The 16,652-nt window shown below is 55.1% G+C and overlaps 1 protein-coding gene across 2 annotated transcripts; it reads left to right on the forward strand.

The window, feature by feature from the left end:
* The first annotated feature begins 4,170 nt into the window (after positions 1-4,170).
* CD276 (CD276 molecule) lies at positions 4,171-16,101 on the forward strand. 2 transcript variants are annotated; one of them, XM_074880218.1, is made up of 8 exons: positions 4,171-4,223; positions 6,796-6,946; positions 8,383-8,733; positions 9,121-9,417; positions 11,303-11,443; positions 13,038-13,079; positions 13,556-13,591; positions 14,985-16,101. In XM_074880218.1, exons 2-8 carry the CDS (start codon positions 6,886-6,888, stop codon positions 15,005-15,007), a joined length of 951 nt encoding a protein of 316 aa, XP_074736319.1. In that variant the 5' UTR covers positions 4,171-4,223; positions 6,796-6,885; the 3' UTR covers positions 15,008-16,101. The 2 variants fall into 2 exon arrangements, with proteins under 2 accessions (XP_074736319.1, XP_074736320.1); XM_074880219.1 differs by lacking the exon at positions 4,171-4,223 and adding an exon at positions 6,587-6,648.
* The last annotated feature ends 551 nt before the right edge of the window (positions 16,102-16,652 follow it).

Here is a 16,652-nt window from a genome sequence, read left to right on the forward strand (position 1 = left end):
CTGACACAGGCTTTTGTAAGATTTTCCAGGGGGGGTGCAGACCCCCATGTCATGGGGCAACCCTGTGCTCACCCTCCCTCGTGACCCCTTGAAGACCCCTCAGGGCAATTTCATAACCGTTTGGGCAAAACCAAGTAAAAGTTTTTGCAGTGTTGGCAAACCTACTCCCCAGTGCATGCTCCCACCCCTTCCCTTGCACTGGGGTTCCCCAGTGAGAATTTGGAGTGCTGATCCTAATAAATTGTTAACTTTTCACATAAAAGTCAGCAAGATTGGTTCATCTGCAGTTGTGGGAGCACCACACTGGCAACCCAGCCCTCTAGCACTTTTAGCTATGTTCCATCCAGATTTTAAGACAGATAAAGCCCCCCTGAATTTAGAGGGGAACCATTTGTGGTAGCTGAACTGAAGGACAGATGAAGGCTCTGGATTTTGAGCATCTCCTGGTGGTGGGGACTTGCTAGGTCTGTGCATGGGAAGGAGGCGGGGAAAGGGCTGGTGCATACCTGGGTGCCACCCATGTGCAAGGATCAGGGCTTGGCCAGGCATACACCCGTGTCTGGGAACTCATCCCATTTTTGCTGGCATCCCACTGGGGTGGTTCTGCATCTGGAGTCCATTGCTGGGCTCTTTGCTTTTGAATGACCCTTGTGTGCTGCAAAAATGCTGAGCTCTCTCCAAAGCAGCCTCCTACCACACGCACAGACCTAAAACATATGCGCTTGGGCGGTGGCAAGTGACTCACAGTCCCCAGCCCTGACCCTGCATCTCGGGATGGCCACATCCAAAGTGTTTCAGTTCTATTCCTCCTGAATGAGCAGGATTGAGGTTATCCAGATGCAGCCTCATCAAAAAAAGGCTCGGCAGTCCCAGGTTAGCGTTGTGGTGATTGTTTTCTCTTGGGACTGGCTCGCTGCTATGCTTCTTGGTTCAAAGCAGCCTCAAAACCCCCTTCCTGCTCCTCCAGATCCTTTGCTTTTTGCCACTGTGTTGTTCCTTGCACTCGTTTGAGCCTGCAGCGAGAGGAGCCAGAGCTGTTTTCCCTGTGTCCAAGGATCCTGCAGTGGAGTAGCTACAGCCACTCACCCATAGAGATGACACAGTTGCCACCACATGGATCCAGCTGATGTTCAGTTCCGAAGTGCTCCAAAACGGATGATCCTGACAGCTTTTGGGGGATGGAAATCTGCATGTAGCCAAGGTGGGATTTACCCTCCACCCCCTGCCTTGTACTGAATTGATCATGAAGATGATGTGTGCCAGGTGCCCAGTGCTGGAAGGAATTACCAGAAGATCCTCCTGGGCATTGCATATTTGATTTCTACACTGTTAGCAGCTGGTAACTGCTGGTGCTGTGCTGTATTTCCATGCTGTTGATGGGAAGAAGCAGCCATGCAAACCTCCTGGGGATGTGCAGAGTTGACCCATGTGCTCCAGACACCTTGTCAGAAGGCTCTGGATTGGCCCCAGCACCTCCACCCAGCCTCTCCGCCTATCCCTCCTCCCCTTGATCAAATTCGGCTGAGCATGAAATTGAACTTGCAAATTGCAGCCCTTTTCGTTGCCTTTTTGTATTTTTTTGGTCATTATTATGCACATTTCTTATATACATACCTTGGGTACTGCAGGGTGTGAGGAAGGAAAATTAGCCAAAAATAATCATTTGGGATGGAGAACGTCTCCTATTTAAATTCCTTCCTGGAAGCCCTTTCATTGTTAATTATGAGCAGACTTGCAAGCAGCAGGTATTTTCATTTTTAGCTAGTTTTGATGTTGAAAAATCTGCCTTTGTTTCCAAGCTCCTTAGTTTTTACTTTTTTTTGTGTGTTTCTATTTAACACTAAGAAAGCTCCTGGTGCTCAGATGCTCACTTTGTATCTTCAAAGACTAACAGGAGTGGAGTTGCACTTGCAGTTAAGATATCAAAGCTGTGATGCTGCTTTTATCATGTGAACTGTTAGGAGAAGGGACAAAGTGATGAAGCTGTGTTGGTGTGAAGCCCTGCCCTGGGCAGTGCTGGGAGTTTGTGTCTCTTTTGGGGGGGGGGGGGGCAGTCTTTGTGAAACCCTTGGGTTCCACCTGCTTTTTTGCATTGCTGAGCTTTGACGCTGGAGATGCCCATGGACCTACTGCTCCTGGGAGAGGGAATCATCTCATGCAGAAGGATCCCTCCAACCCACTCCTGTCTCCCTGCTGCAGCATCAGGGGGCTTGTGGCTGAATCTTCTCCATCAGCCCCCAAAATTAGGATGGGGATGATGTGCCAACAGGGTTGACATGGCTCATGTCTGGTCTGCAGGAGCTCCTCAGCCAGAGCCAGCACAGGCTGGGATCATGCAGCTGCTCTGCACATCCAGTACTACCCATGCTAGGCTGGGCATGGAAAGAGAAATCCTCTTGACTTGCAGGGCACATCTGCAAATCGAGCACAGGGCTCCCGATTTAGTCACAGGCTTTTTGAAGCATATTGACTTCATCCTTTCTTGTTCTTGCTGCTGTCACCGATGGTGCCTGGGTCAAGGCGTGCAGCCTTATTACCAGCTCCATCACTGCAAAATCATACTTTGCCTGCAAGGGGAAAAAAAAAATCAAATGGTTTTAAATATAGTGTTTCAGGTTATTTTTATTTGCCTTTTAATTTTAAGCTCTCCAGGTTTGGTTGTTCCAGCTTTCCCTCTGTAATCAAAAGGGTGAGGAGCTTCCTTTGCTCTGGGGTGATGAAAGACCCAGACTTCCCACGCCAGCACCTGGCTCTGGGGCACAGTCTGCAGTCACCAGAGCCTCGGAGACACAGCGAGAGCTGGCCCTGCCGAGGGGCCCTCTCTGAAAAACAGGTTAAAGATAAAAAGCTGCTTCCTTTGGGGAAACATCCGGTGTGTGTGTGCTGCTGAAAAATCACCCTTGCAGACCCCAGCTCTTCCTCCTCCTCCTCCTCTTCTTTTCCTGCCGTGCTCCCTTCCCCAGTCTCTATCCCGATACACCCCTGTGTGTGCTGGGGAGTGGTGCTGGGTGCCCGCCTGCCCCAGGCCATATAAAAGGAGACATTGTGTGGGGGAGCGTGGGAGGAAGATCAGTGCTGCGGCCCTGCCCCGACCAAAAGTGACCCAATGGGTTGTGGGAGTGATGGCAGCATCCCCCCAGAGCCCAGCTGGGCTGCACCCCCAGAAAAGCGAACTCCAAAAGGCAGTGAGATGGATTTTTCCAAGGAAACTGCCGTCCCTGTGGGTGGTGGATGCAGGAGGGAGCTTGCCCCGATGCCTCATGTGCCTGAAGTCGTCATCTTCTAGATGGGGCACCATCCTGGCTGTACCCTTCCAGCACTGCAGCTCCCAACAATTTGGGGGTCCCCCTCTAGCCCCCAGCAGCATTTTCCACTGAGTGTGATGTGGGGTTGCTGATGCCGCTGGGCAGCTCGTGTGGGTAAATCATCAGCCAGGTTTTTCCCCAGGAAGCAGTCTGTCTCCACATGGGAAATTCCAGCTGCCTTTTGTTCTCCAGGAGGAGATAGCTCAGTCCCCCTGCCTCGCCACAGCCTGGCTCTGTGCACCCCAGCCCCCTGAAGTTGAGGGCTCCAAAGCCCCAGCTCTGTGCACCCCAAGCACCCCAGGTACAAGTGCTCCAATCCCCTGGCTCTGGGCACCCAGTCCCCCTGCTTTGAGGTCTCCAAAATCCCTGGCTCCATGCACCCCATTCCCTTGGCTCTGCAAGTCTCCAGCTCCAAGCTTTGAGGGCTTCACACCCTGGCTCTGTACCCCCAAGCCCCCAGACTCCATGCACCCCACTCCCCTGGCTCGGTGCACCCCAGTCCCCCAGCACTGTGCTTCCCCGGTCCCCTGGCTCTGTGGACACTAGTCCTGAGGCTCAGTGTGTACCCCAACTCCCAGCTCCATGCACCCCAACCCCCTGGCTCAGTGCTCCCCAACTCCCTGCTCCATAGACCCCAATCCCTGACTGTGCTTCCCAGCTCCACGCACCCCAATCCCCTGACTGTGCTCCCCAACTCCCAGCTCCATGCACCCCAAACCCCGCCACTCCCTCCTCCGCACCACCCCTTGGGCCGGCCCGGGAGCGGACGCTCCTCCTCCTCCTCCTCCTCGCCGCCCGCCCCCCCCCGCTCCCCCCGCCGGAAGCGGCCGCAGCCAATCAGGGGCCGGGGCCGCCGCCCCGGGACCGGCCCGCCCGCGGCGGAGCGCGCGCTCCCGCCTGTCCCGCGCCGCCTCTCCGGTAAGTGCCCGGCGCGGCGGGGCCCGGCCCGGCGGGGGGCGGCGCTGGGGACGTGGCGGGGCGCGGGGCCCTCGGGGGGTGCCCTGGGGCGGGGAGGAGCCGCCGCTCCCGTCTCCCCTCCCGCGGGACGGCTCCGGGAGGGCGAAATGAATGAGGCTCCCCCCGAGCCCGGAGCAGCCGGGCAGAGCCAGAGCCGGGGCCGGGGTGGGGGCTCGGGGACCACCGGCCGGTGTCCGGGGTGGGGGTCCCCTCCTCTTGCTGCTGGGGGGAGCGGGAGGCTCTCGGGGGGCTCTCGGGGTCGGGCGGTGTCCCCAGCGGCCCCGGGTGCTCCTAAATCCGTCCGATTTAAAATGCCAAATGTAATGTGTAGAGCTAAACCCCACCCCGCGCGGGGGACAAAAAGCCCGAGCTCCGAGGGGAAGTGATTGTTTCCCTTTTCCTCGGGATGAGCAAAAGGAGAACTCATCCCTTCCTTTCCACCGCCAAATATCGCACCCCAAATCCCAGCCTGGGATTTGGGCCTTGCACCCCTTTTTTTCCACCCCTCCTTCCTGCAGGGTCCTGCCTTTCAAAGGGGGGAGCTTCTGCTGTGCGCTGAGAAGTTAAGCGGGGACTAAAAATAGTCTAGAGCAGAGCTGGGCTCTTCGCTGGCACAAACCCTGGGTAGGAGAGGAGCAAAGCGGGGGCCTCAGCCCAGGCACCCACAAAAGCTGGGACCGACCCGGACTGGTGGGTGAGGGCTTCTTCCTGGACCAGCGGATGTTTTCTTCACACCTCCAGCCATGTCAGGGTGATAATCTGACAGCTGAGAATCTGGATATTATAAAAAAGCAGCGTTTTGGCTGCACGATAGTAAATATTAAATGGGGAACGGGTGACGTATGGTCCCTGGGGTCCTGCTGCAACAGTGGATTTAATTATTCCTTGGGTTTCTGGAGGGTTCGGCCATCCTGGCTTGCCACGCACGAGGGCATCCCTCTTCAAGGGACGTGTTTGTGGGGTTCTCTATATCCCACCTGCGACAAAAGCTCCGGTCTGGGGCAGAGCCTGTCCTTTGGCTGGGGCTCACCCTGCAGGGATGGGGAAGCTGAGGCATGGAGAGGTGAGAGACCCACTGAAAGACTCCTGATTGCAAAAGGAGGGTTGGGGACATGGGTGCCCCTTCCTGTGACACTCTGAGACGGTCTGGCAGGACTCATAGGTCACGAAACCTATAAAAATATAATTTATTTTAGCATCACCAGGAAAAGGCAAGAGCTCCAAGGCTGAGCGTGAGGGAGATGAGTCACGGTTTCCCGTGCCTGGGCAGCTGAGCGATGCCCTGTCACCCTCTCCCACCGTGGCTCCCTCCCTTCCCGGCTGCCTGGGGTTTGGCACGGGGCTGGCTCTGGGCTCATCTGCTTGGGGAAAGGCGAGAGTCAGGGATTTGGTTTAAGAAAACAAGCTGCATAATTTGTTTTCCCCAAAGGAGCCTTGTGCTCCAGAGGGAAGGAGAGGGGATGCTTCCCCAGAGCTCTTGGGGCGGAGTTTCCCCCTCAGTTCCCCTCCTCTGTGTGCCTCAGTTTCCCCACACCGCCATATGCCTCAGTTTCTTCCCTCTCATGGGCCTCAATTCCACCCCCCCTGTGTCTCCGTTTCCCCCATGGGCACTGAGCTGAGCAGAGCTTCGGGGCTGCCATTTCCTCGAGTAAAGGGGGTTAAAGGAGGAAGGCACCAACAGCCAAAGTCGTTCCTGCTGCAGCTTGGGAAACGATTTATTGCACTGAAAACTGTCGGCACTAAGGGCTCCAGGTGGGACAGCGGGGCTCTGGGATGTGCTGGGACAGGGATGGGACACGGCAGCAGCGGTGCTGGCTGCGATATCTGGGGCTCATTTATGCTCTGAGGGAGGAGCGCGGGTCACGAGGGGCCTGGTGAGTTCTTGGCACGGCTAGGGAGGGATGCTCGGGAAGCAAACCACGGTAGCCAGCGGTTCTGGGCAGCTTGCCCTCACCTCTCCCCACAGCCAGCTCTTAGATGCTCTGATTTTATTCCTCATTTTCTGGGGCAACCTCATGCCGGAGACTTTCCTGTGGTGAGCAGGGATGAACCTCACACCCCTTGAGCTGCTGGTGGAGCCAGGAATCTGCAAACCTCTTTTGTTTGCTTTTTTAGCCATTTTGGACACCAGGAGCGAGTTGCCTCCTCTTGGAGGACAGGGATGTAACAGCCCAATGCTGCAGGGAAAAACTGGGAAAGAAAGAAACAAAAGGGGAGGAGAAGCAGCGAGGAAGGGAAGAGGCTCACGTGGCTCCTCTGGGCACCAGCCAGCGCCTCCGGCACAAGTGCTGCCTCCGGGTCCGTCACATCCCCCGTGCAGGGAATGCACCGGTCCCTTGGCCGGTGCCAGGCTGGAGGCAAACCCCCTCCTGCGTTTTGCGATGGGGTGGGTGCTCTGGTTGCCATGTGGCAGCTGGAGGGGACGGCTGGCATGGGATCCTGATGCCCCGGGGGATGCTGGTCTCCTGCCCTCTCTTGCTCTCTGCTCTTGGTTCCCAGCACCATCTTAGAGTTTTCTTCTATTTTTCCCCAGCTCAGGGCACTTGTGGTGAGAGAGAAGACTCCCCGTGCAAAGGTCACCCGGGGCCGTGCTCGCTTCTGCTTTCTTAGCCAACCTTTGCTCATGCCAAGGATGCCCTGCTGCCCGCTGCTTGCCCTGGGAGTGCTGGCACTCAGCCTGGCAGGTGAGTGGGGCGGGGGGGGCTTTGGGGCTGGCGTGGTCTGTGTGTCACCACTCTGAAGGAGATATCCTGCATGCCGCATTCATCCTGACAAAGCTGCCTTTGACTTGTGGTTCCTGGTGGCCGCATCCACAAGGTGTTTCTCCTGGTTTTGTGGGCCTCCAGCTGCCCAGGGCATCACCCCGTGGGTGTGATGGCTTCTGGTACATGCAGGCCACCCTCGTAGCAGGGGACACCACCTCCCGTGCGCTACAGTTGAATGGCGAAGCCCTGGGAGGACTAAATCCTGAAGCTTTCTGACTTATCTGGGTGTGTCCCCATGCGCTGCACCTCCTGGCACCCTGGGGTTGCAGCACCCTAACCTGGGAGAGATATTGGCACTGAATCCTTTTGGGATGCTCAGCAGCCAGCAGCAGTTCCGGCCAGGCTGGGTAATGCTCCTAAAACCTGCTGGTGTTTATTTATTTTTAGCCAGAGGGAGATGTGATGCTTTCGAGTCTGCCTAGAGCCAGGCAGGCTGCCCGAGCACTCTTCTCCTGCCTGTCTGCCCATCTGCAGCCCCTGGCAGGTCTCCTCCAGCCCGGCTCCTTCCCGCAGCTCCTCATCCTCCCTGCTTGAGCTCTTGCTTGAAATTTAATGTCTCATTGCTGCCCTTGTCCCCAGGGAGGTATTTGCTCTGGTTAATGGCTTTGCTGTGTTCTGCAACGGTGTTGAGATCAGAATACAAAGCAAATCCTTGGTCTGAGGCAAGGATTTTCCCCTTTTCCTCCCCGTTTAGGGGTTGGGAGGAATTGGTGAATGAAGCACTGGTGGTGCCCTGGGTCTGTTTTGGGGGACATTGCTGCTTGCTGCCAACAGGCACCCCAGGAGGAGGGTCCGGTAGCCCTGGCGTGGTTGGCGTTGCTCCCTGACGCGGTGGCAGGGTTGACATCCCGCTGTGGCTCAGCGATGCAGTTGGCACGGTGCCATGGCACTGGGACAAGGTTGGCAGCTTGCCGTGGCACGCTGGTTGGCATCGCACTGGAGCACTGGTGCCATCTAGCGCCTTCCAGCCCAGCCACGGTGCTGCCCAGAACTGGCTCGACCTGGGAACACGGGACTGGGTCCCCGCTGCCGTCACCCGCCGACCTCCTTTCCCCGTGGGGAGAAACCAGACTGTGTGTCCTGGGTGGATGCAGGTTTGGGTGCCCGTGGCCGCAGCTGGCAGCTGAGGGCAGCGATGCCCCAGGTTTGGCGCTGGATGTGGGACTGTCTCCCTGCTGGCAGGGTGGGCTTGGCTGGGGGTCGGTGCTGGGGAGGGTCCTGAGATGCTATCTGCCCACGGGTCCCTCCCATGGGCATCTCTCAAGTTACGTAGATGTTATCCAGATGGAGAATTAAGGAGGTGCTTCTGCAGGTTCTCACCACCACATGCTTTTACCCTTGCCACCCTCCTGCAGGTGCCATGGAGATCCAGGTCCCGGATGAGCCCGTGGTGGCTCTTTTTGGCCGAGATGCCACCCTGCGCTGCTCCTTCTCCCCAGAGGCCAACTTCAGCCTCGATGACCTGAGCCTCATCTGGCAGCTGACGGACACCAAGCGCTTGGTCCACAGCTTCTCTGGTGGTCAGGACCAACTGGCAGACCAGGGTGGGGGCTACGCCAACCGTACGGCCCTCTTCTACGACCAGCTGGCCCAGGGCAATGTCTCCCTGCTCCTCCGGCGTGTGGAGATCTCGGATGAGGGCAGCTTCACCTGCTTTGTCCGGGTCCGGGACTACAGCAGTGCGGCCGTAACGTTGCAGGTGGCAGGTGAGAGATGGAGAGTTGGGGTGCCCTGGCATGTATCCCCCAAAGAAGAGGGTTCTCCATCATGCTTTGGTCCTTTGTGGAGCGTCTTTCTTTCTCCATCCTTGCCGTGGTCTCCCCAATAATTCAACTCTCTGTTAGAGACTGACCAGCTGCATCTCCCAAAATACTGCTTGTGGGGTGTGTGGTCCCTTCCCTGCCACGATGGAGAGGGTCTCAGTTGAGAGGCCACCTGGAAGCCTGGCATAAATGAACCAAGCTGGGGAGGCTTCAGCTGGTTGGTCTGATCAGCTGGAAGAGTCTGTCCTGGGGCTTGCCCAGCCTCATTGGGTTTCTCCTGATCCTTTGGTCTTCTCCATTGCCTCATGCCGGCTGTCCTCTCCCTTGCAGCTCCCTACTCCAAGCCCAATATGAACCTGGAGCCCAACAAGGACTTGAAGCCGGGAGATCTGGCGGCTGTGACTTGCCACGCTTCCCGCGGCTACCCTGAGGCCAGTGTCCTCTGGCAGGACAGCCGGGGCAGCAACATCACTGAAAACATCACCACGTCCCAGGTGGCCAACGAGGAAGGTCTCTTTGATGTGCACAGTGTCCTCCAGGTGCTGGTGGAGCCCAGCAGCACCTACTCCTGCCTGGTGCGAAACCCGGTGCTGCAGCAGGAGACCCACGCCTCCGTCACCATCACGGGTGAGCCAGCGAGGGCCAAAATTGGGGGAAGGAAGGGATGGGTAATCTGTGTAGCAGGATGCTCTGCCTAAGTGGGGGGAAAGTAAGAACATTGTCTCAAACTTCACCCCACTCATATGGGCCTTCTGGTGGAAAACTACCAGATGTGAGGGGTCACGCTCACCTTAGCGTTGAAGGACACTGAGGATTAGCCTCAACCATAACCTCAAGAATAAATGTTATGGGGTAAGATGTGACACCAGGTGTTCCCAGAAAGAGGAAGAGGGGAAAAAAACCCAGATAAACAGTGTTTTGCTGAGCTAGAAGATTTGGGTTGGCAACAAATGACTGTCAGTCAATCACTTTATACTATAAAAGCCTAGTCCTGCTTTGGAACAGGAGGGATTCTAACACACCCCCTCCCTGTGGAGTGTGTTTGGATATTCCTCCCTTGAGCGGGGACACCCCTCAAGGTTACCCCTCGAGGCTGAGCGGAAGAGAGCTACCCACAGGCATCAACATGGGTGAGTAACATCAATCTCTATAAAATAATTGCCTATCAAGCTAGCTTTGAACTATTGATTTAGGGAATGATAATTATAATAAATAATAGCTATAGCTTTTATACGGTGTAGTAGATGTTCTGGTTAATGTCCTTTGGTCTAATCACACCATTATCAATTATGATTAGGTTTTTATTTTGCTTGCATAAATAAGTTTAGTTTGCCATTTTTAACCCCACGGGACTGTCTGAAGAAGGTGACTGTGGTGGCACCGGGATCCGTGGCACAGAGCCACCCTGGGGGTTGCTAGCCCGTATCTCCGCTCTACCTCTCTCCCCATGAATCTACAAGGGTGACTTGAGGCTATGCTGTCCTCTCCTGTCACCCCACATCAGCTTCCCAGTTGGAACCAGCATCCTTAGTTCTTAGTCTCTAGCTTTGCTAGTTGCCTCATTGCAGTCTAAACCACCCCAGAAAGCTGGCACAGTACATGGTAGTTGTCTTCTCCTAAGCACGTGGCCATGGGATGCTCTCAATTTGGGGTTCTCCATCCCAGCTGCAACAATCCTGCTTCAGAAATACAGGCTGGAGGAGTTCATCAAGCACCTTCAGCCTCACTGCTCTACTCCAAGCTCCTCTCGCTGCCCTCCTGGAGCTCTTTATAACCTTGTGCGCTCCCTGGTAGCATTAATTGGTGTTTAATTACCCTTGGTACATCACTTGCTGGGTTGGGAAGGTGGGTCCCTGGGTGGAGGATAAACTTTTTGTTTGGATGCATCCAACTCTTGCAGGAAGACTCATGTGGATGCTGGTCGGGGACAGAGCGGTGGCTTTTGCTTGGGCTCCCAAGCACACGAGCAAATGGTCAGCCTTGGGGTGACGTCAGTGCAGGGACAGGGTTTGGGGCAAGACTTTATTCAAAGAAGGAGCAATATTAGGGGGAAAAATCAGCTTCCCAGTACTTGGGGACCCCATGCCCTGGTGGTCCCTGCCAGGCCATCCCAGACCCTGGGGAAGGTGTCCCCATCCTTCCTGACCTCGTGGCATGAGATGAGAGGGGAAAGGAAGCAGGTGGAACATCATCTAATGCTGCTTTTGAGCTTCTTAGCAAGTGAAGGGTCAGCCTGCCATTTGATTTTATTAGTGCAATTATTTAAAAGGTTAACAAAGTATTTTAGGGAGTGACTTGACCTGCTGCTTCCCTGACTGGATCCAGACCTGCTGGGGGAGGCCATAATTAGAGGCACTGATGATTTTTTACTTCCAAAGCCACCCCTGTTGCCACTGACTCCCTCCATGGGGACATGTCCCTGCCACCACGGGGTCCTGGATGCTGGGCACGCATCCCCCTGGTCGGGCAGCGATGCTCACCGTGGTGGTATTTATCTTTTCCCTCCCTCAAGGCCAACACCTCGCCTTCCCCGCTGTGGCACTCTGGCTGACGGTGGGACTTGCCATCTGCGTCGTGGGGCTGCTCGCTGTCCTGGTGTATGTGTGCCAGAAGAAAATCCGCCAGAGCAGGGAGGAAGAGGAGGAAAATGCAGGTAATGTGGCGGGTACCTTCCACTAAAAGGGATGGGGTTTGCCAGGGATGACAGATGGAGAGTGGTGGATGGGGGGAGCTGGCGCAAATTTTAACCACCACGGGTTTGCCTTGGTGGTGGCATCTTTTAAAGGATGAAGGGATGCTTGGAGCTGCTAAGGTTGGCAGGCACCAGCAGATCTGTGCCAGAGAGCCTGTGCTGGCTGCATGCATCACTCCAGGAGGCTCTTTCAAACATACACCTAGTTCTTCTGCCACCCAGCATGTCTCTGCCTTTCACCTTGATGCTGCAAGCATCCTCTGCATGTCTGGTACCCACAACTGGGTGTGTGTGGTGCATCTCCTCCGAGAAGGTGCCTCTAGCACTTGTCACCGTGGAAATGCCAAGCACTTTGACACGCAGAAATAGCATGAGAAGTGCTCCACACTCTTGTTTTCTGCATCCTTCTATTCGATGTGTGGTGTTTTTTTTCTTATGAAGAGGTGTTTGCACAAAAAGGGGGGCTTTGTTGCTTTAAAAAAGCTGCTGTGCTCTGAAAATGACTGCAGAGTGGCGTTCCCTGGTTGTTTTCTCTCCCTGACTCCTGAGGCACTTGCTCTGCCAAAGCTTTTCCCTGCCAGCATTGTGCTGTGGGGCTGGGACCCGCAGCTTCCCTCCCAGGGGCTCTCTATGCCGGGGAGGATGTTGGTGCCGATGCCACCACCGCGATGCCTGGCTGTTGAGTGTCCCCAGTGGTGGTTTTCCCTGGCAGATCCCAGGGGTTTGTCTGCAGGATATATAAAAAAAAAAACCAACATTTTTTTTCCCTCTGTGACAGAGTATTTTCTCCTTAGTCAGGGGATTTGCAGTGCCATGATGCTCAACCATGGCCCCGGGCCAGCTGACATCAGTCCTTTAGCATCAGCACACAGTTCCCAGCCCGATGGCTTCACACCCTTAGAAATAACCTTTTGCTGTGACTCTTAGTAGCCAGAAACAAGGCAGAGACCCTGACCATGAGCACGGGAGACAGCAGCAGCAATTTTTTCTGGTCTTTCTGGCCAGGAACAGCATCACGGCAGATCTTATCCATGGGGTGCAAAGCTCCTGGGCTCCAGGATGGGGTGGCAGCATGGTGGGTGCTGCAGGAGGGAGAAGGGGATGTTCATCCCTCGGTGCCGATGGGGTGTCCTGGGGATGCCGGGGGATCTGTGGTCTCCCCGCTAAGCCCCTCGTTGAGCGCCGCTCCAGATGGCAGCTGTGCTATAAATAGGGAGGCGAGCGGCTGCGCTGCATCGCCCAGAGCTGTGGCTTTTTCTGCTTTGCTTGTAGGGGATGTGCCACCCCGACACAACCTTGTGCTGGGGGAAATACCCACCGTGGGGTGCTGGAGGGGGTTGCTGGGTGCAGGTGGGTACCAGTCACCTCCTCCCTGAGCATTGCCAGTAGCTCAGCAGCGCCTGGTCCTGAGCAGATATGTGGTGATCGTGGGTGGCTCCAAGCAGCTGGGGACAGCGGTGATCCAAGAAGCATCCACGAATCTGTGGGGTTCAGGGTGGGCGCTGGGGTGAAGCCTGGCAGATGCTTCACAATGCTCTGGCTTGCTTTTTTGCAGGGACAGAGGAGCAGGATGAGGAGGGGGAAGAACCCAAGACAGGTGGGTGCATGATTCTTGTTTATTATATATGTGAGTGCATTATAAGTGTGCTCATGCCACTGTCCCCTACGCAAGCAAACACCTCGGCGTGCTTTGCACCCTCCAGTGCTCAGCCCTCCCCGTGCTTGCCCGCTCTTCGCTGCACCCCCTCAGGCTGGCAGCTCCCTGATAAGCCACCCTATCTCTTAATAAAAAAGCACTTGTGGTGCTCTGCTGTCATCAAACGGGTTAATTATATGCCCAGTGATTGCCTTTATCTGCTGGTGCAGGAGCAAACCTGCTTGGAATGTCGACTCCTTCGCTGCCGGGGAGATTTAGGGACCAGGGGTTGGTTTGTGATGGAAACTGGTGGGTGCAATTGTTGGGGTTGGTTCCCCAAAATGGGGCTCTTAGCTGTTTCCTTTGGGGAAGCATTCCCAGGCAAGCCTCTGTCCTGCACGGTGGGGACTGACCATGTGCTGGTTTGCTTTTCACAGCTCTGCAGCCGCTGAAGAGTGCGGAGAGCAAAGATGGTGAGTGCGTTTGCCAGGCAACAGTGTAGGACCATGAGCTGGCTCATGGTGAAGGTTTCTTCCTAAGCACGCTGGAGATGATGCTCAGATCTAAGTGTAAAGCATCTATTGCATCTCCATCATCCATCACTGGGTTTTTGTAGGGTTTTTTTTTCCCCCCTCCATTTTTTTCAGTTTTTTTCATTTTTTCCCCTCAGTTTTCAATCAAATTTTCCCAGATCAATAATTTCCCAGCACTCATTTGCACTCCAGTTTTGGCTGTGCTTGCTCTGGCTGCTGCTCCTGTCTCCCAGCAGCAATGGAGCAATGTGACTGACAGCTCTGACCTGGCTTTTCTTCTCTTATCCTTCCTTTTCCTGGGCAGCTCGGGGCTGAGAAAAGCCTTGTGCCACCAACCTGGGTCATTGCAAGGAATTTGGGTGTTTTGAGCGTTGCCATCAGTTTCCTAACAGGAGGGGAATTGCTGGGGTCTGTCCTTGCCTTGCGGAGAGCGTGAGCTTCATCCCTCCCCATGCAAAATTCCCCACCAGCAGCCCAATACCAAATTTCTGGTGGAAATTCATAGGAATTAAGAGTCCCAGCTCCTGTTTCTGCGTTTCAGTAACTGCTCCCAACCTCCTGGCTTGATGCTGCCACCAGCCCATCACCCATCCCAGCCCAGTGATGGGCTCCAGCACTTTCCATGCCTGGTCAGCCCCGTTCCTCCCCGACTCATCCTTCTCCCAAGATCTCAATCTTTTAATTTATTTCCTTTCTTATTAAAGGCAGAGACTTGACCTCTGCTGCTGGTGAATCGCTGCTAATTTAACCCTTCCATCTTCTTTTATTTACAGCCCTGTTTTTTCTCTAGTGCCATTTTTCCCCCCACCCTGATAGGTTTTTAAAAGCCTTTTCTTCCTTCCCCTTCACACTTCTAGCGAAGCATCGACTCTGCTTTTCCTCTTTTTTTTTTTTTTCCTCCTTCATGCCCTTATCTCCCCCTCACAAGCTTCCACAGCCTGTGCTCGGCTTCCCAGCCCCTTGGCTTTTCATCCCTGATGCAGCCTGTTTGCTTAACCCCATGTGCGAGACATCTCCCGCTTGCTCATCGACCACTTTTTCAGCAGAAACGAACCTTGAATAATAACATCTCCCAGGGTTTGCTGGCTGCAGGGGGTTTTCTAGCCAGAAGGATGGATGGAGGGATAAAAACACATCTACATGTACCTGGTTGTATTTGCCTGACGGTGGCATCAGCCCTGGGAGTGGGGATCCCAGTTTTCCAGGGCAAGGAGGGCCCAGAGCTGCAAGCGACCAAATTAACTGGACCATTAATTTGGACCTGTGAATTATTACTCTTTTTTTTAATGTCTTCACCAATTTTTATTTAGTCTTTTTTTCTTTTTCTCCCCAGATAACGAGCAAGAGATTGATTGATGGGAGCTGGGACACCCCCAAGCAGCGCCCTGTGCCCTGGACCAGCTGAGATGTCCCCAGTGGGGATGAACTCCGGGTCCCCTGGGGAGGGCACAGACCTGCTGCCACCCCTTGTCCCAGGCCATGTCACCCTCCTTCCCCGGCCACGTCTTTGGGGCACCCTGGGGCTGGAGAGAGGCTGTGTCTCTTTATCCCCGGCGAGCCCCGAAGATGGGTGCATCCTTCCCGGGGACAGTGTGCGTGGGGTGGAGGCTCTTCCCTGTCCGTCTGTCCATCCCCACGTGGGGCTGAGAGCAACCAGGGTCGACCATTCCCACTGGCCCCCTCTGTGCCTGCTCCTGCATGGCTGCAGCCGAGCCCAGCCGCCTTCCAGGTGCCTTCCAGGGCAAATTTCAGTGCCCTTTCCAAGCCTAGAGACCTTGAGAGGGGTGATGGGCTCAGCGAGGTTCTTGGGAGCGACTGATGGAGCCCAGGAGGCTCTGGGAAGATGGATGGGACCTGTGGGACCCCCAGGCACAGGGGGACAGAGCTTGGTGCTCTTGGCCCCGATGGCTGCACCGCTCTGGGGACATATGGGGACGATTATTTTTTCATGTTGCACCACTGTGGTTCCTGTTGGACTTTTATTTTTGCCTTAAATGCAAAATCCCATCGGGGCAGTTATCGCCTGCCTCGAATTAACCCGGGGGATTTTTTTGAGGGAGGGGGGTCAAAAGGCAGGGCTTTGGGGGGACCTGCCGGCCAGGTGAAGCCCCCCTGTCCTCCCCCGTGGAAGGGGAGTGCTAAAGCACTGGTGGGGGCAGACCTGGCCAGTGCGTGGGGTTGAGCCCTCGTGTTTCCCGTGGGATTGGGGGTCTTTGCCCTGATGTGTCTTCTGGGGGTCCTCCCTCCACTGCTGGGTACCTGCAGGGTGCGTGGGGGCACCCAGGCTCCTGGGGTGAACAGGGTGTGTGTCTCTGGTCCTGCTGTGGTGGGTGGAGAAGTCCCCTCTGTGCCCCTCTATGGCTCTTCTGGTTTTCGTTGTTATTTAAAATCCAAAATCTGAAGGGGATTTTTGTGCCTTGACAAATAAATCTGGGGGTTGTTTTGGACAATGCTTTCAAGGCTTGGCGTGGTCTCCAGAATGCAGCTTTGGTTGTAAATAGTTTAAATATTGAAATTCCCAGAGTGAAACCTTTGTGTTCCCCTTTCAGCCCAGTCCTGTTTGTCTCTTGGTCCCCTTTGCCACTGTGGCACCTTGCACTGTGCCACCCTCATCCATCACCCAGCATGGGGAGAAAACTGCTTCAGCAACTGAAAGATGCCTCCCCTCGTCCCTCCTCTTTTAGTACCTTAAGCAGCAGAATGAAGAGCAAAATCCCAAAGGGGCATCGTCATCCATCTGAGATCGCTCCAAAATTCGGGCTGGTTAATCCCATCAATGGGATGCGAGCGGGGTCTGATGGGGGCTGGTGGGGAAGGGACCTTCCTAAATCACCCACAGAGGATTATTTTTAGTTGTCCTTCCCCAGGCATGAAGCCAGGCTCTCCATTTCAATAGAAAAATATTTCTAAAAGCAAGCAAAGGGAAAGCATGCTGGAATCAAACTCAGATTAGGGAGGGGATGGATGGTGATTTCATTTAGAGGGTTTGATCTACAGCCTG

This window comes from Strix uralensis, chromosome 11 (assembly GCF_047716275.1).
Source record: "Strix uralensis isolate ZFMK-TIS-50842 chromosome 11, bStrUra1, whole genome shotgun sequence".
NCBI lineage: Eukaryota > Metazoa > Chordata > Aves > Strigiformes > Strigidae > Strix > Strix uralensis.